We start from the raw sequence: 23626 nt of genomic DNA on the forward strand, positions 1-23626 counted from the left end.
TTACCTATTTCTTTGACTATTTCTATAGCCTAATTACTTTTAAAATCTGAAAATTTGAAAGTGAAAAAGGCACTTTGTTTATTTACAAAGTAATTGTTAATGAACACTTTAAACCAGGGCTTTACATTAATATTCTATTTGCCCAGATTGCTTAACTTCAGACCAAACAGCTATCATCTGCTGGGATATCTTATTTATATTTTACATCCTACATGTTCTCTTAACCACAAACATCTGGCATTTAAGCAGTTTTTTTGGTATTTTTGTTTTTGGTTGTGTTTTTTTTCGCAGTGTATCTATTGTGCTATTCAGGAAGCTAGAGTCAGCTCTCCTCCACATCTGTCTTGATTGCTGATTTATATGTAGTTAAGATGCATTCTTGCACAATACTGCTTTTTTCCTTGTCCATGGCCAAAGGGAAAGAGTTAATGTAGAGCCCTGGAACTTATTTGCAGGAGTATAATTCACATTTTAGATTAGGTCATTCTTGCCTTTTTAATTTCACTTTAACACTCTATCTCATACTATGGCTGAAATTTGTCATTTTTTCTCCTTTTTTCACAACTTTCTTAAGCACACTTCAGACTCCCTTTTTATTGTCACATGTTGCATCTGTCCCTTTAGAAGCTCAGAAAAAATCAGTCTGCTGCTGCAGTATCCTGCTCTGTGTTCCTGGTAGTGTTCTTTTACTTGACTTGCAAATAGAGTGGATCTTCTGGTATATTTATTTTTGATCAGACTTCCCTCTTAAATTATTCATAATTATAGTTCAGGTCTCTGATAAGGTGACAATTCACTCAAACTGGCTTATTTGCTCAGATATTATTTCAGAGCCCTCTTACTTTCAGCTTTTTGGTTTTATTCATTCTTGCTGATTTTCAATATACTAGGCAGCTGAATTTTGAAATTGGCTTTTAATGCCCCTCTGGTCAAAATCAGTTACATTATATTTTTCATTTGAAGGCTTTGGGGAAAACTATTCACGTTAAGAATACATACATTTGCCTTAAAATTGATTTAATGTGGTGGTATTGTTACTAACTTTTTCTTTACAGTAACATCTGGAAGTATTACCTACACTTGAAAACATTTTAAAGCAATATTTTGTGTAAAATAACTAAAATTAAGAAACCTCAAGTGTCCATATAACTTGAGAATTTAGCTGTTATATTGTATTTACTAACCTGACAAAGCAAATACAGGTATATGAATTATTACTTCCGGTAACTCCAATAATAATTTTTTTTCTCCTTTATTTGAAGTTTATTTTTGTAACTGATACAAACAAAATAAACAACAAACCCATAGTTCTATGAAAACATCTTATTTGGTTACAGAAGTTAAATGTTAACATCTTGAGATACTTTATAATGGTATCAACTAATTCTTCTGTTATAAAGGGTTTTTTTTAGCACTTTCACTTACTCTGTTCTGCTTGCTTTGTTTTGTACAGGAACTTGGCATAAAAGAAGCCAATTGTGAAAGGAAGCTTTTTTTAGAATATGAAAAAATACTTTCCCCCGTTTTGACAGTGTATTGAAAACACTTTAAAGTGAGCTAAAGAATGTTTATAAATTTAAACTGTTTAAGATCAAGTTAGTAACATAATACATGTGCAGACTTAAACTTCCAATACATCATATAAAATATTTTGGAAACCGGTTCCTCTATTTTGCCAGGATCCAAATCCTGGGGTCTGCTTTCTTATCCAGAAATAACACCACTGCAAGAAGAAAATATTTTCCTGCAATGATATAGGTACCATATTTTCTCCAGTTTTGTTAGATATTCCTTACGTTATAGTATTTCTGATTTTGAGTCACAGATAAAACACTAAGATCTGAAGCAAATTCTAGGGGAAGCAGATTGAAATATGCTTCTCTGAGCTGGGACAACTCTAGCTTATTACTACAATATCTTCTCTTTCCTCTAAAATGAAATAATATCAGGAGGACAGAGAAGGAGGACTATGTGGTTTATCAAAGTCTGCCAAAGGGAAAAACTTAACTTGACTTCACAAATATAAGAAGTTGCGCTCCTTTTCTGTATATGTTACTAGTTGTTCCTTTAACTTTGTGTATAAATATTCATTGATGATTGATAGCTTGTTCTAACATCTACTTGTGAAAAGAAACACTGCCCAAATTGTCTGATTACGAACTTTATCAGTTTTGACCCCTTACATCACAGAACAGGATTTAGGCAAATGTTAACTCTCCCTGTAAAATAAAACAGACCCATTGTGGTAGACGGAAGAGCATGAGTAGGTTAACTTGAAAGTAAAACATTCAAGAGACATGGGTTTCTAAAAGTAATAGCTAAGACTAATAAATATATGTCTAAAGTTAGGCTCCTAAATAAGCTTGGCCTGATTTTTTTTTTTTTTCTAAAGTCGTGAGCAATGCCATTGACTTCAGTGGGAGCTGAGGGTACTTAAGAGTTTAATTTCAGACACGCACCTAGACCAATGTCTGTGTGTAAATATGCCCTGAAAATTCAGAATTGGGAAGCTTGGATCCTGAAGCAACCTGAGTAATATTTTAAGGAGTCTAGAACCCTTTTAATAGAATGTGGTAAAACTATTAAAGAAAAAACTAACTAGGCAAGCTAACTTCACCTTAGTTTAAAAAAAAACTTCACTTGTAAAAATTAATTTGTAAATATATGTATAGGATGGGTTTTCAAAAGAACCTGAGGGAATTTGAAATTCAGTGTGGAATTGGGTGCCCAACTTCTTTATATGTTAAAATCCCAGCCAGGCCACACAGAGGATATTTAATTTAGTTTGTCACTTTTAAAGAATAAACTTGTAAGCCAACTTCATATACACATTTACTTCTAGCCGAGCCAGCCTTGGAAACTTTTCAAATTAAAAGTGCATTGTAAACTCCAAAGTTTACATTTTCCTATTGTTTAGGGGATGCCTGTTTGTATTAAATGTCTTAAATCTGTTTGCACCACCTTTTAAAAGCTTTAAATGATCTTCCTTTTCCAAATTTGGCCTCCGTTTATTTTTAAGTAATGAATGTTTGGTATATAGTGGAATAAACTGACGCTTGTTCACATGTTTGTGCGTTAGAATCATTGCTCTACAAGTTCACAATTGCAGAGCCAATAGTGGGAGCTCAGATCTTGTGAATCCTGCACCAAGTGGTGTCCTCCTTTTTAAAAACAAACAAACAACCTCTGACAGAGTGAGTGATCAGGATTTCATCCTGCTCTCTGATGTGTTTTGTATATCTTAAAAAAAATCAGCCCTACCAAATTTACTGTCCATTTTGGTCAGTTTCACGGTCACAGGATTTAAAAAATCATAAATTCCATGATTTCAGCTACTTAAATCTGAAATTTCATGGTGTTGTAATTATAGGTGTCCTGACACAAAAAGGATTTTGTGGGGGGGGGGTCACAGTGTTATTGTAGGGGGTGTCATGGTACTGCTACCCTTCTTACTTCTGTGCTGCTGCTGGTGGCGGTGCTGCCTTGAGAGCAGGGCAGCTGGAGAATGGCAGCTGCTGGCTTGAGGTCCAGATCTGAAGGCAGAGCCGCTGCCAGCAGCAGCACAGAAGTAAGGATGGCATGGTATGGTATTGCCACTCTTCTGCACTGCTGCTGGCGGGGAGCTGCCTTCACAGCTGGGCACCCGGCCAACAGTCGCCACTCTAGCCCCCCATGTCTGAAGGCAACTCAGAAGTAAGGGTGACAGTACTGCAACCCCCCTAAAATAACCTTGTGACCTCCTGCAACTCCCTTTTGGGTCAGGACTCCCAGTTTGAGAAACGCTGGTCTCGCCCGTAAAACCTATATAACATAGGGTAAAAGAGCACACAAGACCAGATTTCATGGTCTGTGACGCATTTTTAATGGTTTTGAATTTGGCAGGGCCCTAATTATAGCTTAGTGACAATGCTGCATGGGAGACTTGAATGATCATTCATTCTTTTGCTGCAAGGCCATTAAAACTCTGAGTTCTTGGAGGCAAGGCAGTACAATTAGCCTCAGATACTTCATTGCTTTACCCAGGAGGATGGTTATAACATCTTAAAAATGGAAACGTTGCCCATACGGAGTAAGATTTTTCTGGAGAACAGAGAGAGGCCATCAATGTGTGCAGAATTTAAGCTTGAAAATATAGTTGTACTATAACTAATTGCTCCAGTACTTCTGCTGATGATCATGGGTTTCTTTGACTGCAGTAGAGTGGAATTAATAAGGTTCTGGTCAGTTTCATTGCTGCTTGTTTGAAACCCCTGATCAAGAGTGGAACTCGGAAATCATGTCCGTTTCATTCTACAGTTGCTTATGAAAGCTGCGAGAAACAGCAAGAGCAGGCATTGGACATCTTCATGAGGGAAGAGAACCAAAACTGGCCATTGGGGAAAGAATAGAGTAGCACAGAGCTCCCTTTGATGGTTGGAAGACTGGGGAACAGTGTGGGGGGGGGGGGGGGGAAGAGACTCAGTTCTTTCAATAGTTGTAGTCATAGTTCAGATTTATCAGATACTTTCTCAGAGGCTGATATGGAAAATTGAACCCCTAGATAGGATCTAGGAATAGCCTCCTTATAGAAATCCCAGCAACCTCCCTCTTCCCACAAACTGAAGTACTGGGTTTATCATCAGGTTGTTGCCTCTGCACCTGATAGATGTGAGACCCTTCTGCCCTTCCCCAGTACTCATCTTTTGTATCTGACTCTGGCTAGTAGTTGTCTGGTAGATCTGTTAAAGCTTTGGAAAATATGGTCTTTTACTTGATAAACTAAGTCCTGTTTTAATGACCTAAGCAAATGAAGATTCTACCACTTGGCTTTTGGAGTCTTTTCCACATTCTAGGGGTTCTTTTCATTAAACTTTTTCTGATGTTTAACCTAAATATTATTTTGCCTAATTTAATTCCATTAGTCCTAATTATCATCCTAAACAAGTCCCTCCTCTCTTTGGTGTCTGTATCTTTCAAATACTTGTACACTTCTATTTTTCCCTAATGTCGTTGTCTGGCCGAGCTATGCACTTTCAGTTCTTGTAATCTTTCCTTATATGTCAGTCCCTCTAACCCCTTAATGATTTTTGTTGTTCTTTTCTGAATTCCTTACAATTTTTTGTCTTCTGGGTTTTGTGCTACTGAATGCAGTATTTGTAAGTATGGTAGTCTTTGAAGGTCTGAGGTGTAAAGCAGAGGGGTTAGGAAAAAATCTCAAGGCTATGAAAGGAAAACCTTGGGCTCCCTGCAGGCATACTCTAGCAAATTTTCTCATGATGAGCTTTGGATATCTGAAGCCAGAATCAAGCCCTTAGATTCCAGAGGACATTTTCCAGAGGACACTTTGTCAGGTTATAACAGTTTTAAGGTAGGTCAAAATTCATTGTATCTTTAAAGCACTACAAACAGACTTCAGCATCTATGCACAAATATTTGTTAAATACCTCTGCATAGAAGAGTAGGTACATAGCTGTGCAGAGGGAATGTTTTGTTACAAAATATTTGATCCTATGTTGTTAATTGTAACTGTTTACTTTACTGCAGGAGTGGAACCACCATATCAATGGAGCAACCCACAGTCGACGTTGTCAGCTTCTTCTTGAAATGTATGAGTTTGAAATACCTTAAGCATTCTTGTGGCATGAGGGCATGTAGAATTCAACAGCTGTTAACTATATTTTACAGAGCAGGTTTAAATAATTTGCCTGATGTGCACTGAAAAGACCATACGTTAAACTTGTTTTAGCCATTCCCCTTAAGCATCTCCAGGCCAAAAAGTAATCAAATTTGCTGGAGAAAGGCAATTTAGACTACTAAGTCCTTACAATTTACATATGTTAGACAGTGCCAGCTGCAGGTGTTCAATGTTTGTAACTTCTTGCAATATTCCCTAGTTGTGCTTGTAGCGCGAACTTCCAAGAGGTTCTCCTTTCAGTCTCTTCTACATAGTGAAGACTCAAACCTCTCCTGTTTGTAATACTACAGATTATTGCTAGATATTTGATATTTAAGTACAATACACTTCCTAGTCTGGAAAACCCCCCCACCTAATCTCCTAATTAGCATTAAAGTGCTTATGGCTATTATAAATTGCATTTGTTTTATGGCTGCCAATCATGCTATCCAAATTATTCCTGTACAATGTGTTCATGTTTTCCTGCTTCCCGTGAAAAATGTGAATTTGCAGTAGTTTTGTGTAGATCCTGTCCTTTGCAATCCCAATTTTATATCTTTCTTATAAATGACCTTTTTTTATTTAAAGATATCCAGAGTGGAATCCTGATAGTGATTCTGGACATGGAATGTAAGTAAAACATGAACAATGCAAAATACAAGTTACTTTTATATTGGAAGTACATAATGCAATGAAATGATTGTAATTAAAACTTGGCATTTTTTTTCAACTTTGTCAAATATTGGAAATACTAAAATCATTCAGTGTGTCAGAACAAAGGGGCTCAGTTTCCTATCACACAGTATAGGACAGAGTGCAGGGTTTTGGTTTTTTAAAGTTTTATCCTATCTGGATACTTGTCCAAATTTCCTTGTGGGTGGACTGCTCTTTATACCAGCTGAAAAGCAGCACTGATTCAACTGAGTTGGCTCTCCTTGTGTAATTATATCTAGGAAACAGAGACATTTTCTGGAGTGTAGCTGTTTAAATCAGATTGAGGCTTTTGTAAAATGAATCTGAATTTTTTTGCTATTGCAACTTTAGATAAAAATTTATAATGAACTATATTATAAATCCTGGCGGTAGCTGGAGAGAACTAAATGCCACTACTAAAATATTGGAAAATGAAAGCGGTGATTCCAACTTCAACAAGACTACTTTTGCTTATAATTAAGTATAGTCTTAATTGCTTTTATGGGAATCTAAAGATTGCTTTTAGGGTTTGTTTTAAATCTCACCCTTGGGAGCCTAAATGACGTAGGAGCACTGAAGACTAAATCCTGCACCACTGTCATAGGTGCGAGTTTTGCCATTGACTTCAGTGGGACCAGGATCAGGTCATTGACTTGTGGAAGTTCAGTGTATGGAAAGGTGATGCTGATTCCAAATAGAGCATGGGCTTTTTGCTTATCAATTTTGAGTTTGTGATTTTTACAGTGAGGATGTTAATGAGGCTCTAGACTTTTTTCTTTTTCAGCAAATAGGAACTTTTTAAGTTTGAAACTTTAGTAGAATTTTGGATATTATGTAATTTTTTTAATGATTAGAAAATTAGATATAAATGGCCACTTTAGCAATTTAAGACTCTAAAAAGGGGAAGAAAGTAAACAACTAGCAGCATATAAGTAAAAAAAAAAAAAAGTGATTTTTAAGTTATTTGATTTATAAAAATAATCCTGATTTTTATCTGCTTTGATGTCTGTTTCCTTCACTCCTTCATGTTCACTCTGGAGGAGTTTGTGCAGAGAATAGGGAATAATAAATTGCAGAATGAAAACTTGAAATAATTCATTATTAAATAGCTTTACATGGTGATCAAGTAATATTTATTTAACTAACTAAATATTTGCCTAAAATAATTAAAGAAATCCATTGTTTAGGAAAGTATCTGCCTTTAAAGTACATTACACTAAAACTGAAATCTTAGCTATAAAATTGCCAGATTTTGAGAAGTAATCCTGCCATAAAACCTATGGGATAAAAATGGTTAATAAATCCTTTGATACCTAGGAATCCAAATCTCAAATTTGGAGTTCAGTGTCAGATCATGACTTCAGTAAATGATCACAGATGTGGAGCATGGGAAGAATGTGATCAATTTCTATCTTGGAAATTTCACTGTCCCAAAATGATTAGATTGAAGCTGGACAAACTTTTTTTTAATAAAGCACAAACTACTTTTTTTCTAAGGAGTAGGCAGACTTGCTAAAACTTCATGATCAGACTTCTAAGGCAAATGCCAGACACCTGAAAACTTCTGTGAGAGAAGATTTTCAGGGTTGCTCTTTTGATCAGGCAATGTTAAGACTTTTCATTTTCAGTAATCTTTTCCCCTAGACATACAAATATGTAGAGTTTAGGGTGCTCACACTGCAGTGGTGAATATATTATATTGTGTTTGTAATCTTCCAATCATGAATACTGTAGCTATTAGCTGCTAAAATAGCATAATTCTTACAAATTTCCCCTTAATTCTTAGTTAAACTACTAGTACAAGTAATTCATCTTTAAACTGTATACAACTTGATACAATAAAGATGCAGAAGTACATTTTAATTATTACTGTGGTAATTTTATATTTAGCTGTAATAATATTAATAGTGTAGACATTACTGATTTATACAGCTCAGCCCATATAAGTGCCAGTTAAGCTTTTATACCACCACACATCTGATGATCTATCACAGCTATAAATGGACAACACATACCATTGGAAGAAGTAGAGTACTGGTTTTCGTGTGATGCAGCACTTGCTCGCTATCCCTGGTACGTCCTAAGACAGGACTATTGTTGAAACATTATATGTAGGAAAGAACATCTTTAAAAATCCACTCTTGGGTTGTGTGGAGGAAGCTTTCCCAGATGCATAGAAGGGCCTTAAACCATTAACAGATTTAGGATTTTGTTTTAAAAAAATCTATTTTCTAGCCCTTATGGTTGCAAAAAGAATCTTCTTAATGTAAACAGGGTTTTTTCCCCCTGAGTTCTTCAGACACCAACTAACCAGAGGTGGCGGATACAGGTGAAGTTCCAAGACAGGGTCCAGTAACACCCTTGTTAGAAATCCCACCAACCTCCACCTTCTCAAAGCTTCTCAGCATGTGTTGTCCCTGGATTTCATTAGCAGATGGCGACCTTCATCTTTTGGTGACAGGTTTCAGAGTGGTAGCCATGTTAGTCTGTATCAGCAAAAAGAATGAGGAGTACTTGTGGCACCTTAGAGACTAACAAATTTATTTGAGCATAAGCTTTTGTGGGCTGAAGCCCACTTCATCAGATGCATGCAGTGGAAAATACAGTAGGAAGATATATACAGAAAACATGGGCAACCCCCATTTTTTCATGTTCTCTGTGTGTATATATATCTATCTTCCTACTGTATTTTCCACTGCATGCATCTAATGAAGTGGGCTTTAGCCCATGAAAGCTTATGCCCAAATAAATTTGTTAGTCTCTACGGTGCCACAAGTACTCCTCGTTCTTTTTTCATCTTTTGGGTCTGTCTCTTGCTTCAGGATTAATTCTCTGGCTACTGGGAATTGGCTAAATTCTTCAAACTTTGTAGAAAAGCTTACTGTGAGTTTGGGAGGTTTCTAGAATTAGCTGTAATTTTCCTTTCCCTCAGGGGTATGGCATCAAATGTATTTGTGATGTGGACACAACTTTTCTAGGGGCTTAGTGAAAAGTTTTTCTTTTAAAGGTTAATATGCTTTGTTTTGTATCTACGTTTCTAGGGGTGATCGGTCTATGTTGCAGCAATCTACAAATCCTGCACCAGGAATTTTGGGGCCTCCACCACCTCCGTTTCATCTTGGACCGCCAATTGGGCCAAGAGGTAACATAAGTAAACAAATCTTTTTCAATGCACTCCTCTCAAATTCCTGGTTATCTGAAATGTTGGGTTCTACTAAATGACACATGTAACTCTATGCAGGATGAGAGTCAAAACTTAGCTAAGGAAACTGAAGGATCTCACAGCAACATTAACGTAGTCACAAGTTTTATTTTGAGTTTGTTTGAAGTTGGCACTGTCAGATTAAAAAACTCAAGAACTTTAAAAATAGTTAAAACTTTTCTTTTGTTACTAAAACAGTATATTGTTAAAACAAAAAAAAACCCCTACCTTTCATTTATAGTTTACTTTTCCACTTCAAGTAATATGAATCATTAAAGTAGATGAGACAATCTATCTTTCTGGGTGTCATTCTCGAGAGTCTAGCATCTTGTTAGTGCATATCTGTCTTGCAAACGCTGCAGAAAAATGTTTTAAAGAGAACTAATGCTTTCATTAGTTTCTTTTCATTCATACTTAGAAATTTCATAAGCTGAAATTTTGAGCCTTAACTAACTACTTAACAGACTTACTTTAATTTATTCCTTAATATATGCAGTATGGTAGAATCAGTGTTGCTGTAGGGTCATAATTCTGAGGTTTGCATCCAAACTCTCAACCAAAACATTACACTAACTTTTTTTTTCTTGCACTTTAATAAAACGTCTCAGCTCATTTACATATAAATAAATATGGGAGACTTTTCAGTATAGCAGTTCTGTTAAATTCCAGTTGGGTTATTGGGGTCAATGCATAACTTAAGTGACTTCAGCAGTGTGCTCTGGATCAATATCTAAAAGCAGTAGTTCTCAACCTTTTTGGGATCAGGACCCATTTGTAAATCTTGATGGCCTGTTGTGACCCAGACACTCCCCAACATGCCCCCAGACCCAGTGTAGGCCTCCTCCCCAGCTAGGGGTCTATCAGGGCTTGGCACTAAGATTCCATATTCTCCAGCCAGATGTGAAAACCTGGGTACTCCCCACCAGCAATTGGGACTGGGGGAGGAAGCAAGCTGAGACAGCCCCCCATGGCTCCCTGGGAGGGCAGAGGGTAAGGGATGGGAGGATTTTAGGGCCCTGGGGATAAAGTGGGGAGGCTTGGGGAAGGAACTGGGGGTGCATAGGGGAAGATCTGGGGACTAGGACAGGTGGGATGATAAAACGGATAGCCTGGCTGTTTGGGAGGGGTACATTTGAAAGACCTGGGCTGGGGAGTGGGACACAGGGTATGGAAAGTGAGGTGTGTCCTGGCTTCTGGGCAGGGGGTACATTTGTGGGGGCAGGGGAGAGGGGTGCCGGTGCTAAATGGAGAATGTGAAACCAACTGCTTTCTTCCCATTTCTGTTCTGCAGAGTGTGCTGGGCTCAGCTCCCTGCGCTGGGCATTGTGACTTCCAGGGTTGCTAAGCCACTCAGGTTTGGCCCAGGTGGCATTGTGACCTGATACTTACGGTTGCAGTGCCACTTGCTCAGATTTGGCCTTGCTCAGGCCAGCCCCAAGTCATGATAGAGAGGCAGCTGGGCCAAACCTGAATAGTACTGTGGCTCTGTGCACAGGTTGCAACACCCAGAGCAGGGAGCTGAACCAGCCCTCTGGGCCACTGACACATTCTGGTGACCCCAATTTTGGGTCACAACCCATGGATTTTGCTTCTTAAGGTTTACTGTAAAATATTACATGTGGATTTGATTTTTTTATACATTTACAGTAATCTGAAATGTTTGACAAATAACTTCACGTTATGGCATTACAAGTGATCTTTAACTTGTTACATTTTTAAAAGATGAAATGTCAACAGTAACCATAACGTATTTAAGTGTTGCTTATATACTTTTAATTTCTAATATAAAGGGGCTGGAAATGGAAACATGCCAGGACCACGACATATGCAGAAAGACAGAATGGTTAGTATTACATTATTATTCTAACAATCAGCTTTACAAAACAGTAATATCCAGCTACACTGATATGAAGCTTGCCCATTTTAATATATTCGACAGGAGGGAATTAGATGTCTTTGGGAGGTAGAATTATTTTTATTTGTATGATGGTCCTATTGTGCTGGGTGCTGTGTACACAAATAGGTAACCCCGACCCCAAAGAGCTTACAGTCTAAATGGATGGTAGGGGAAATAGAGGCCCGGAAAGGTGACTTACAGATCATGCAGAACGTCAGTAGCGCAGCGAGGAATAGAGCCCAGGTCTCTGACTCCCAGTCCAGTTTGGCCATTGGACCCAAACTTCCTTTATAGAATCTTTCATATCTAGCTCACTTGAGTACAGTACAAGTTGATAGTGACAGTCATTACGGTTGTGATTTGCTGGCTGTTGTAAAATAGATTGGTACTTCGTCCACATACCAGACAGTCATACGGACCTCATTGCTGTTGGTACCAAGTGGAAATCTTGTTTGTAGTCTTAGCAAAGAAGTCAAGAATTGAAGAAACCTGGAGACAAACACAGCCTTTGAGGTAATCTCTCAGGGTTGATATTGAGACGCCGCTTGCATTTCCCTTAGCCATATTATGCCTGATCGTGTCTAACCATAAAACCTTGAAAAAACAGGTTTATAACTCCTTTGTAAGAGAGGTTCCTCATGCTATTCTGTTGTTTTACAACGAAGACTAGAGAGTTTGAATGTTGACCATCACTTCTCAGCCCTTTGGGTAGTTACATACCTTGGTGAGAGGCACCTGAGAAACAGAAGAGGGAAGAAATAAGACAAACCTGACCAAAACATTCAAAAGCCTTTTTTCCAAATTCCTTGAAGCTTCAAGCATTGCATTTCTGAGTGGTGTAGTCTAGTACATAAGTCAGTTTTAGGTTGAGATGCAGCGAGGGACATGGTCATCTATACATTAGAATGTTGTTCTCCATTGTTTGAGCTTTTTTGGTCTGACTGTTTGTACATCACATAATGCTTACACAAATGCACTAATTTTTCTGATATTATTTTTTTTTAAATCACCATTAAAGCAGATGCAAACTGATGTAAGAAACTTAAATTGTTTCTGTGCTGCTGGTGCTGTACATCTCAATTTTCATTGACAGTCATTACTGTTATGCTCAAAAGTTCATTTTAATTTAAAATCTCATTTGCACAGGGGATAATAATCTTGCACGTGCTTCAAGGAATGTCAGACTTACTTTTTTGGTGGAGGGGGTGCAAAATATCTTTAAAATGTATCAGGGTAGATTTATTTTTATTCGAAGTTGTATTGGATGTTGAAGCAAACAGCTTAGTCCAATATACAAATCTTTTTTTAAAAAGGTAAGAATATATTTAATGTATACTCTTTTGGATTAAAATTACGAAGTCTATCAGTCATCATGTTTCACCACCTACTATGATCATTGTCACGATCCACCAAGTGAATGGGCACCACACTGTTAAATGGACCCAAACTTTCTATCCCATGTGGGTCTGGGCTGTGTCTAGACACTGTTTCTAGATCTGGCTTCTCAAGTACATTTCTAGGATGCAGGTTCCCTGTCTGGTCCCTTTCCCTGGGATAAGGGACTCCACAGTCCAACTGCCCTAGGCCTTGAAGCTATTACTGAGACCTCCCAAGCCTCTCCAGCTGTTTTGCATGTTCTCCCAGAGTTCCGCCCAGCTGTGGGGTCTCTGGTTTACAGTTTAACCCTTGGGGAACATGTGATAGTTAAAGCAAGGAATACAGGCTTTGCAGGGAACTTCTTAAACCCATGCCCTTTACTCTTTGGCACAGTAGAGCTTATAAATCTAAGGCAAAACAAAAAACGCCAGAACACAATCTCATTCTGAGTCCTCACCATTCTGGAGAGTCCCTGGGGGATGGCAAAATCCCTCCTGCCCCCAGTCCTCCACCTGTCGTCTTTTTCTGGGGATGTTATGACTCCCTCGCTTAGAGAGCATGTCACCTTTAAAGCAGTCTGTGACACCTCTTTGTTCTTCTGCTCGGGATTTTCCTTGCTCTGACCCCCGATGAGATTGCTGGGGCAAAGAGTCTTTAAAAGTAAATGTTAGTAGCAGCACAGTTCTTCTGTTCAATTTTGAAGGCTGTATTTCAGCTTCCCAGGCAGTCGGTTCCTGCTACAAAATAGCTGTTCCAATCCACACTGAAGGGCTACAGTGTTAAATGCAATTCATAAACCAGAAAGAAATTCATAAATTGACATTGACTTATCCCCAGATTGTCACAGTCATCATCTTGGATCAGAATAAACTTCTTCTTTGGTGTACAGAATTGACTTACGTACCCTTGGAATTCCCTGTCTTGCCCTGATGCATTTAGTTATGGCTGGAGAGAGGACATTGGTAAAATGGTTCTTATTTTCCTTGGTAATTTTAGGTCAAATTTGGGGGCTGAAATCCTTTGATAATGTCTTTGTTAGTTGACATGCTATTTCATTTCATGCTACTGGTAAACTTTACTAGTTAGTTCTTTCTGCTTTTATCAGGAAACAAGCAGAGTTGTTCACATTATGGATTTTCAAAGAGGGAAAAACTTGAGGTACCAATTGCTGCAGCTTGTTGAGCCATTTGGAATAATTACAAATCATTTGATTCTAAACAAAATTAATGAGGTAAGTTTATTTAAATCTTTTGGTGGCATAATTTAGTTCTGGGTAACATTTCACTGGTATCGGTGAACACCAGACAACTTTACAGCATTTGTGAAAGTGAGCACTCTTAGTTTACAAAGCCACTTACGTTACAAATCCTTGTTAGTTATTTAGATTGAAATTTTTTGCTTGTTCTCAGACCAGATGAGTTCTTGGAATTCTCCATGTTCCCTGGAATATACTGTGTATCATCTTATCTTAGGAGGTGAACGCTAAGGGGAAGGAGGGTTAATGTCTTGTCTTTTTTCCCCCTTGGAACACAGAAATCAAATACACCGAGAGAGTGTTCTGCAACATTATATTTAACTTGTATTTAAATTTATAACTTTGTTTAAAGTTATATTAACACTAATTTGTCCTGAGCATATTTGGTGTACACCTAAGTAATATGCTATATGCAATTTATACCTAACTCTATGGGGCCAGTTAAAGCTACTGTAAAAAGCTTTTACTTTTGCATTTCCTGACTGCACTTCTTTAAAAGTGCATCTTCTTTTGCCAGAGAGGCACTCAACAGCACAAGCTCTTAGACAAAGTATTCACTCCTAAAAGAGTATTACTGAAATAAATGCAGAAATAAATTTTTACAATTTCAGGCATTTATTGAAATGTCCACTACTGAAGATGCCCAGGCTGCAGTGGAATATTATATGACAACACCAGCTCTAGTATTTGGCAAGCCAGTAAGAGTGCACTTGTCCCATAAGTATAAAAGAATAAAGGTAAATTCAATTTTGCATTTTAAAATCTTATTTTTAATCAATATAATATATTCAGTGTTATGTCATCTTAATGTTTAGTTTTTGCATTAATTTGTTTTTAGCTGTGTTTACGGGTAAGATTGTCATGGATATTTTTAGTGAACGTTACAAACCGGTCATGAGCAATAAAGAAAAATTCATGGAAGCCTGTGACCTGTCCCTGACTTTTACTAAAAATATCCATGATAAATTGGGAAGGGACTGGGCAGTTGCGGGGTGGCTGGGAGGTCTGGGGCCCCCAGAAGCAATGGGGGCTTAGAGCTCCAGGGTCTCCCTGTCCCCTCCCGAGCAGCAGAGAGGAGCTGCGGGGGTACCTCAACTCCCTGTCCCCCGTGGGAGGCGGCAGGACCTTGCAGCTCCCAGCCACCAGGGCTGAAGTCACAGAGGTCTTCGGAGGCCACAGATTCCATCTCTTCTGCGACCTCCATGACAAAATTGGTGCCTTATGTTTCAGTTGTAATGCATATAATAAAATCAGGAACTTAATCTTTAATATCAATGTCTAATTTATTTATTTATTTATTTATTATATAAATGTCAGACTTTATGTAGTATTTATTTTTAAGGTTTCACAAACTCTTAATTTTAGAAACCAGAAGGGAAGCCTGACCAAAAAACTGAGCCACCAAAGCCGGAACCTGGTCGCGTGATTCACCTCAGTAATTTACCTCATTCAGGATATTCTGACAATGCCGTAATCAAACTAGCTGAGCCATATGGAAAAATAAAGAATTACATACTGATGAGAATGAAAAGCCAGGTAATTCACCCTAGACACTTACATAACTGAGTTGATTCATGCATAATTAAGTGGAAAGTTGAATAGATCTGCCTGCAAGAAACCAGAGATTTTCAAGATTTTAAGTTGGGAACTTGATTAAATGGATTGTGAGAGCTCCAAAGTGGATATAGTCTGAATATCTCAAAAACTAACTTGAAGTGGTGTTTTTGAAGTAGGGAGAAGTGTTCAAGGCAGAATAAATCGTTTACATTTGATCTTGAAGATTGATACCTCTATTTTGCCATCTTTTTCTTTTCTGATTCAGTATGGATATGGAAACTACTGGAGAACATGGCAAAATATAGGAGTTGTTTCCCAGTAAATGCGTCTAGTAGAAGAAGAGGAACTCATAAGCATCCTAGTTCTGTGAAACTATGCAGTATTGGGTACAATATTTAATTAGCTCCTATATAGGTAAAAATCTGTGGGATCATTGCATTGATTAAAAACATTATCAAAAGCCAATCATAGACTGCCCATAAGAAGCTTAACAAGTAATTACATAGCAACAATAAAAAGCCCTTCGTTTTACTCCCTCACTCCTTCTAAAGATATGGCAGTTACCCTTGGGTTTGATTTCACAAATCTGCTTGAAAATTGCATACTAAGCATGTATAGTAGATTAGAACATTTTCTTAATTAAATGGGTGCAAGCAAGCTTGAACATGTATGTGTGCATGCACAGCAAATTGTGAGCAATTGCTTCAAGGTACTTATGAGCTCTGATGGTAAATGTTGTTGTCTTTACAAGCTAAATAGCTCTGGAGGGTTTTTTAAGGCAGTTAGATGCCAAAATACATTGACACATTAAATTTGCACAGTGAAAATGAAAAGAAGTTAAAGATCCAACAGCAATGTTAGCTGCTTATTACAAATATACTTTTTTCTGTTCCTGTTTTTCTGGCTAAGTATGTAGCTTGATGTATTACTGTTTAGTTTTTTAATTTATTAAAATGTCCCATCTCAAGACACAAGCACAAAAACAAAACTGCAAAAATTTTTATATAACACCATCCACAAACAAAAGTGTAACTCAATAACATAAAAACATACTTCCATCAACAAGCAAGAGGCTCTGTAAGCAGATCAGCCTTGCACCATGGTCATCACACTGGCTCTGGGGTAAAAAAGTAAATCAAATTCCAGAGCTGAGAGTTTTCCATTGAAAGCACCTTCTGAGGAGCCCCCCAGACTTCTAAATTTAACAGCTGTTACGTTGAGTGCTTGAGCAGATTGATTGATTGTGAAGGAGAGGTGGTTTTCTTGGATGAGTACCCAAATCACAGAGGACATTTTAGTTCCCTTAAAGAGAACTTTATATTTCCAATAGCACCTTGAATTGTAGGTAGAGCTCTCTGTTGGAACACTTGTGATATAAAGATTCTTCTGCTGATACTGCTAAGTGAAGGGAAATAAGTTTGAGTCAACTTCCAGTGTAGCAGTGTGCCATGTATTACATTAATCCACTGAGGAAGTGAAAGAACCATGGATGCCTGTCAGAAGGTCCACAGCCAAGAGAAGTCAAAAACCTCACAGGCCACTCAGTGCTCTTCTGGGGATTCAGAAGCCTCTTAAAATGTTGCAAATGTTTTGGTCAAAGTTGGGTACCCCCTCACTAATGGGGGCAGGTACCAAACCTACTTTATTCTCTAGTTGCTTTCCCCAGCCAGATGGAATCTGGTTTGAGCCATAACCAGATCACCCTCATCTCAGCTGCATGTTAAAATTGCATAGATCCTACCCACTCCGAGTTTGATGCAAAAGCTATACCCTTTGTGAACTGATGACACTTGAGCCAAAACTGCCTCACTGTCTTCCCCAGCAAATTTATCCAGGTTAAACAGAATAGATCCATCCATCATAGAGCTCTTGTGGGAGAGCAACTGTCTAACACTTCATTCCAGAAATTGTGAATGGAATGAGTCTGAGTAGGCCTTTCAGCGCTTTATTTAGCTTTAGCACAGAATACGGTTATTGACTTGAGGGCGTTTCCTGTTTACGAACTATCATTTAATTAGATTTCAAAGAAGGGATACATTGACACTGTCTTTAAGATGACTTTCAGATCAGCTGGGCTCCTGCCGTGTAATTTCAGAACTTCTTTGCAGTGAAAATATTGCTTACTGCAAAGACTGAGTGCATCTGTGCACCTGGTTCGTGTTACGAGTATAATGTAAAACTGGGTTGATAGCGTGTAGAAACTGGAGATACTCATTTTGAAACATCAAGTAGTGAAATCAAAGTTGTAGGATTTAGCCATGTTCTAGTTTAAAGAACTTTGTGTAATAGCATTGTTACATACACTTCCTATAGTTTTTATATGTATTCTAATTTTTTTAGGCTTTCATAGAGATGGAAACCAGAGAAGATGCTTTGGCTATGGTTGAGCATTGTTCAAACAAAGCACTTTGGTTCCAGGGCAGATGTGTGAAGGTGGACTTGTCTGAAAAATACAAGAAGCTGGTATTAAGGGTAGGTACTGTTTTAAAATGAAAACTCTAAGTTGAGATGTTCTGTTGGCCGGGGGGGGTGGGGCGAGGGGAGAGAGAAAGTAAGTAACAATAATTACAGGGCAATTATCAAGTTTGTTTATATAAGAATGTAGCCATTTGTAAACTGAATGTTTCCAGTTCATGCTTTCCCTTTAAGTGTAGTATTCAGTATTCAGTATGTCAGTATTCAGTGTTCTGATGTAGCACATCATGAAAATGGTGTGCTTGCATCACTGGCAAAAACAAGAAACTTGGTTCCCCTGGTAGATTGTTTCTGTATAAGAATGGCTATACTGGGTCAGACCTATGGTCCATTTAGCCTGTCTTCCAACAGTGGCCAATGCCAGATGCTTCAGAGGGAATGAACAGAACAGAGCAATTATCATGTGATCCGTCCCCTGTTATCCAGTCCCAACATCTGGCAGTCAGAGGCTTATATCCATCAATGGCTATTAGCCATTATGGCTATTTTCCATGTAGTTATGTAAATTTTTTTTTAACCCAGTTATATTTTTGGCCTTCACAACACCCTTTGGCAAATGAGTTCCACAGGTGAACTGTGCATTGTGTGAAGACTCCAAGTGACTAATTGCTACAGACAAATAAGGGATTCTGCTTGTTAAATTTCAGAGTAGCAGCAGTGTTAGTCTGTGTCTGCAAAAAGAAAAGGAGTACTTGTGCATGCATCCGATGAAGTGAGCTGTAGCTCATAAAAGCTTATGCTCAAATAAATTTGTTAGCTCTAAGGTGCCACAAGTACTCCTTTTCTTTTTGCTTCTAAATGTTGTTTTTTTTTTTTTAAAAAGGGTAGCAGAAGATGATGAATTAGTTGAATATGGTGTCTCGTTACTCCTTTTCATGTCAGAATCCTATTCAAAATGTCCTCTTAACTATTTTTTCCTCAAAATGGTCCACCAGCTTCTAACTTTACACCTATCTACTCTTCCACCTGTTCCTTCTACTTCATTCTTGACTTCCTTCCTTTGATTTCCACAGTTGGAAGTTGTATTCATTATGTTGTGCTCTAAATATCTCTTTAGTACATAGAAGATTTTATTTGGGGCTTTTTTTGCATTTTAAGATAGAGTATTGAAACTTACATTTTATATTATGTTGGATGCAAGACTAAGGGGATTAATACTAACTGCAGGTGGCTTAATTTCTCATGAGTTTTTGTTCATGAAAAGGATGTGTTTGTATAGATTCTTAAGTAATATAAACCAACTTTGCAGTAGCAATTCTTATTATTCCCAAAAAGAGAGGGACTCTAATTGGCTTACAAAATAGTGGCTTTTTCGGGCAGTGGAGTGCTTAGATAGAATTCAAATGTGTGTGGGTGTTCGTTTTTTTTTTTTAAACTAAGACTTTCTCCATTCGATTATAATTCTTAATATAGGAACATAAGAACTAGCACAAATCTTGATCTGAACCTTTAAATCTTGGGCTGATTGTGATAACTACCTTGCATACTCTTAGCAGGTTTTCTTTTTCTACCTGACTCCTTGCTAATTCTGTAGTACAAGCTCGGCAGACCTTGCACTCTCTATTGAAAGAGCCTCCCCCATGAGTCCTGGGCACACCTGATCCAAAGAATGAAAGATGTGAATAAAGGAGTGGGTGGCTGACACAACAGAAACGCAAAATTCTGCAGTGGGTAGTTTCAGCATTGGTAGTGGGCCTGGGAGGACATGTATAGACTTGTTTAAAAAAAAAAAAAAAAGTGGGGGGGGGGGTTGGTGGGTAGGTTTGGTTAAAGTCCACTTTTCAAGGATTGTTACTAGAAACTTTAATACACAGGATTCTGTAAAACATATAGCAGCAAATTCATCTAAGAAACTTGAATTGTGAAGTTCAAAAAATGACCCATATATAAAATTAATGGGTCATTGCCAAATATTATAGTACAAAGCTATTGTAGTGATTAACACTTCATCTCTATAATCAATTCAGTCTGACATTTGGGTCAAGTGTTCAGTAACAATTTTTTTGTTAAATTTGGATTTTGGTTATTTTTTCAAAACTCTTATACAGGAAGCACTGACAAATTTCTGAACATTTACGTGACTAATATATGTTTAAATGTTGTCCTGGAAGTGCACCTATTCAAGAACACATTTGTATGCACTGAGCACTTTTCAGTAAATGTAATTTAAGGCTGCAATGTGTAATTTAAAAAAAAATTCACATTAATTACTAAAAGTTCTTAAAGTCTGCTCTGAATAGAAGATAGGATTAAATGAAACTCGTTCATCTAAATACCTTGTTTGAGCTGTAAAAATCAGCTTGACAAGGCTTTTCCCCTTAATTTCTCTGATTGCATATCCTGCCTCTCTGTTTTGCAGATAGGGTACATGAAGAAGGGCCAAATCTTTCTTTCCATTATATTGCATGTGTGTATTTTGTGGGTGGAGGGAAGAATATAAACAGCTACTGGCGATACATGTGCAAGGGCTAATGCAGAGTTTTGAGGCACTGGATGGCAAGGATCAAGCTGTTCATAACTGAGCTCTTCAAAATGAATAATTTGTGTAAAATCTGACTAATAGAGATGGTGGCTTTGTTTATCTGCCCTGCACTGCACTTCCTGCGGTGTAATGGATTGTGCCAAGTTCATATAGGTAACCAATACAATAACAGATTTCCAGTGTTATACCACATTCAAGTGTCAGTTTATAATTCAGGACTTCCACCTGCAGTTTAAAAGGAAAGACTTGATTGCACAGAAAGGCAGTTTTGAAAAATTAAGTTTTGCTATGTCTACAGCGCAAAAAAACAACAAAAAAAACCCCCAGCCTCAACAGCGAGTCTGAGCATTATTGAGTTGAGTTCGCAGGACTCGTGCTACAAGGCTGTACATGGCAGTGTAGATGTTCCTGCTTGGGCTCTGAGACCCTCCCACTCACCATTTCAGAGCCTAAGTAGGAACTGCTATTTTTAGCCCCATAGCACAAGCCCAAGTCAGCTGACCCAGGCTCTGAAACTCACTGCCGTGGTTTTGGTTTTGGTTTGTTCATTTTGGTTTTGGTTCGGTTTGTTGCAGTGCAGACGTATCCTTTAAAAGAAGGGGAAGAAAATAGACCAAAGGTGTGGACAGTGGGGAGGGAATGTTGCTACTAAAAGGAAAGTAATGTTGCAGTTCTTAAGCCTTTAAGCCATCTGTTTGGCAACTAATAAGACTACTTAATTAATATAACAGCACCTCTGGTGCTAGGGAGAGCCACCACTGGAGTGTTCTCCAGAGTGTCTTGAAGAAAGGTGAAGACATCGAACATGGCCAATGGAATTGAGCAGCCAAGGTGCAATTCAAGCTCTGAATGAATCCTGTAACAACTGTGTGTTAATACATAATATACCTGCTATACCTTATGAAAGCTTTTTTTATTTTTTAGATTCCCAACAAAGGAGTTGAACTATTGAAAAAAGATAAAGCGAGGTAATGTTGTCTTTAAATATAATTTATTAAAAATCCTGAATTGAAATAGTTAAACTAAAACATAATGAAGATAAATATTTTTCTCCCCTACAGAAAGAGAACGTATTCTCCAGATAGTAAAGACTCTCCGAGTGATAAAAAATCTAAGACCGATGGAACTCAGAAAACTGAAAGCGGCAGTGCTGAAGATAAAGATAAAGAGGAGAAACAGGATGATGATGATGCTGAGAAATCAGCTGCAAAAGGCAGTGAACAGGCAGACCAAGAGGAACCTAGTTTACTTCTTGAATCTGAAGATGAGCTGCTAGTAGATGAGGAAGAAGCAGCAGCATTGCTAGAAAGTGGCAGCTCAGCAGGAGATGATGCTGATGTTGCTAATTTAGGTGATGTGGCTGCTGAAGAAAAAAAGGATGCAGCAGATGACACTACCACAAAAACTGAAGGAAATGTTGGCGCGCCCCCAGCAGCAAAGAAAAAACTTAAAAAGGTAATCCAATGGCATGGTGTATGGATAGGGAGCAACCATATCTGTTTAATTTGTGCTCCTCCACATAGTTCCAATTCTTTTGTGCAGGACTTTAAAACAAACACCCACTCCTACTTTTCTGGAAAGAAACAATTTGTGTTCGGCTTTTCTGTGAAGAAAATACAGTACCTCAAAGAAAATGATGCTGATTTGAGATCAGGTATTAAAAGTAGGGTGGATAAAAATTAAAAAAAAAATCTTATTTTAATACATTTTTCTTTTAAATCCATTTGACATGATAACCTATATTAAGTTGTAAACATAGTATAATTAGAACTACAATTTTGTCCTGGGAAGGGTCACAGAAATTTTGAATTTGAATAAGGTCTGTGAAACTGAACAGCACTGCGACCTGGTACACAGGGTAGCAGTTCCAGTCAGGTTTGGCCCATCCGCCTCTCCATCTCCATTCACAGAAGAGTGGACAGGCCAAACCTGAGTGGTGCTGCAGCCACAGGTGCCAGGTTGCAGCAGCCCAGAGTGGGGAGCAGGGCCAGCCCTGTGGGACAAGAGCAACCACTGGAGAGGGTGTGCGACGCAGGCTCACTCTCCAAACCCGCCCACCTCTCCAGGTCTCATCTTTCAAAATCCCTTGACCTTTCTGTGACTTGTCTTCTCTCTTCCCCACACCTCCAATCTATACTATGACATTTACTAAAAAATTCCATGCCAGAATCGTAGCCTTAAATATAATCTATTAAAATAATATTATATAAAATTCCAAGCAGGCCATGTTTGCTGCCAAACTTTCAAAGTCAAACCACTGAACTGGTAGGAATCACTGGCTAAGTGCCTGGAACTAGAGTTTGAAGAGCTAAAACCAGTTTTTAAAAGTAGTAAACTCTTCTGCAGGTGCAGAGAGAATATTTTCTTCATTTCAGTTAAATGACTAGTTCAGTCGGAGTTGAGAAACAAGACTGAGAGTTGTAAAAGCAGGAAAGCTTGTTTTCCCATTTCCAATCTATGGAGAGAAAGAGAGAGAGATGTGAGGCTGAGATCTAGTCCTAAACACTTGCAGGACATGGTGATTAGAAGCAATCCGTTCATCTCACTAACTATATGATACTACTTTTGTTTAGTAGATCAGTTAGTTTTAAATGTGCTTTGATTTTTTTCCTTGTTTCCAGTACAGTTAAGGTACTTTTATTTAACTAATAAACAAAAAATTTTATTGTTTTTGTGCAATTTTAATTGAAATATAGCTTGTCAAAATCCCAAGTAAAATGAATCATCTAGTTCTATGGGGTTCTTTGGAGGTGGATGGGCGCAGGCCCACCCGCGGTTAAAGGACCCTTCCGCAGCCTGTGGGGAGGATCCACTGAGCCCGGGATTCAAATAATTATGGGGGACAACAGAAAAAAATAACACTGATAGCTGTGAAGGTGAAAGCGTCAAAAAAGGGAACCTGAAGGGGACACCGAGCAGAGAACCGCAGACAGCTCCCACTTCTTCTCGAAGGTGTCAAGGGAGCCAGCAGATGCTGCCCGGAGGAACTTTGCCAGGATGCGTGAACGGAGGGTGGATCAGAAATAGGCCTCACA

The 23626-nt window shown here is 38.2% G+C and overlaps 1 protein-coding gene across 13 annotated transcripts in view; it reads left to right on the forward strand.

Annotated features, from left to right (window-relative positions):
• Positions 1 to 23626, forward strand: part of MATR3 (matrin 3) — a 44913-nt gene that overhangs the window by 14463 nt on the left and 6824 nt on the right. For 12 of the 13 annotated variants that reach the window (XM_043552725.1, XM_007059173.4, XM_027821635.3 and 9 more), the window contains 10 exons: positions 5524 to 5585; positions 6242 to 6283; positions 9388 to 9488; positions 11339 to 11391; positions 13928 to 14053; positions 14689 to 14814; positions 15443 to 15613; positions 17975 to 18106; positions 21516 to 21559; positions 21653 to 22046. In XM_043552725.1, coding sequence (XP_043408660.1) covers positions 5524 to 5585; positions 6242 to 6283; positions 9388 to 9488; positions 11339 to 11391; positions 13928 to 14053; positions 14689 to 14814; positions 15443 to 15613; positions 17975 to 18106; positions 21516 to 21559; positions 21653 to 22046 — 1251 coding nt within the window. Of the gene's footprint in view, positions 1 to 5523; positions 5586 to 6241; positions 6284 to 9387; positions 9489 to 11338; positions 11392 to 13927; positions 14054 to 14688; positions 14815 to 15442; positions 15614 to 17974; positions 18107 to 21515; positions 21560 to 21652; positions 22047 to 22133; positions 22246 to 23626 lie in introns of all 13 variants that reach the window. The other variant, XM_043552727.1, reaches the window with a different exon arrangement.

The sequence above is a fragment of the Chelonia mydas genome, chromosome 8 (genome assembly GCF_015237465.2).
Source record: "Chelonia mydas isolate rCheMyd1 chromosome 8, rCheMyd1.pri.v2, whole genome shotgun sequence".
In the NCBI taxonomy this organism is placed as follows: domain Eukaryota; kingdom Metazoa; phylum Chordata; order Testudines; family Cheloniidae; genus Chelonia; species Chelonia mydas.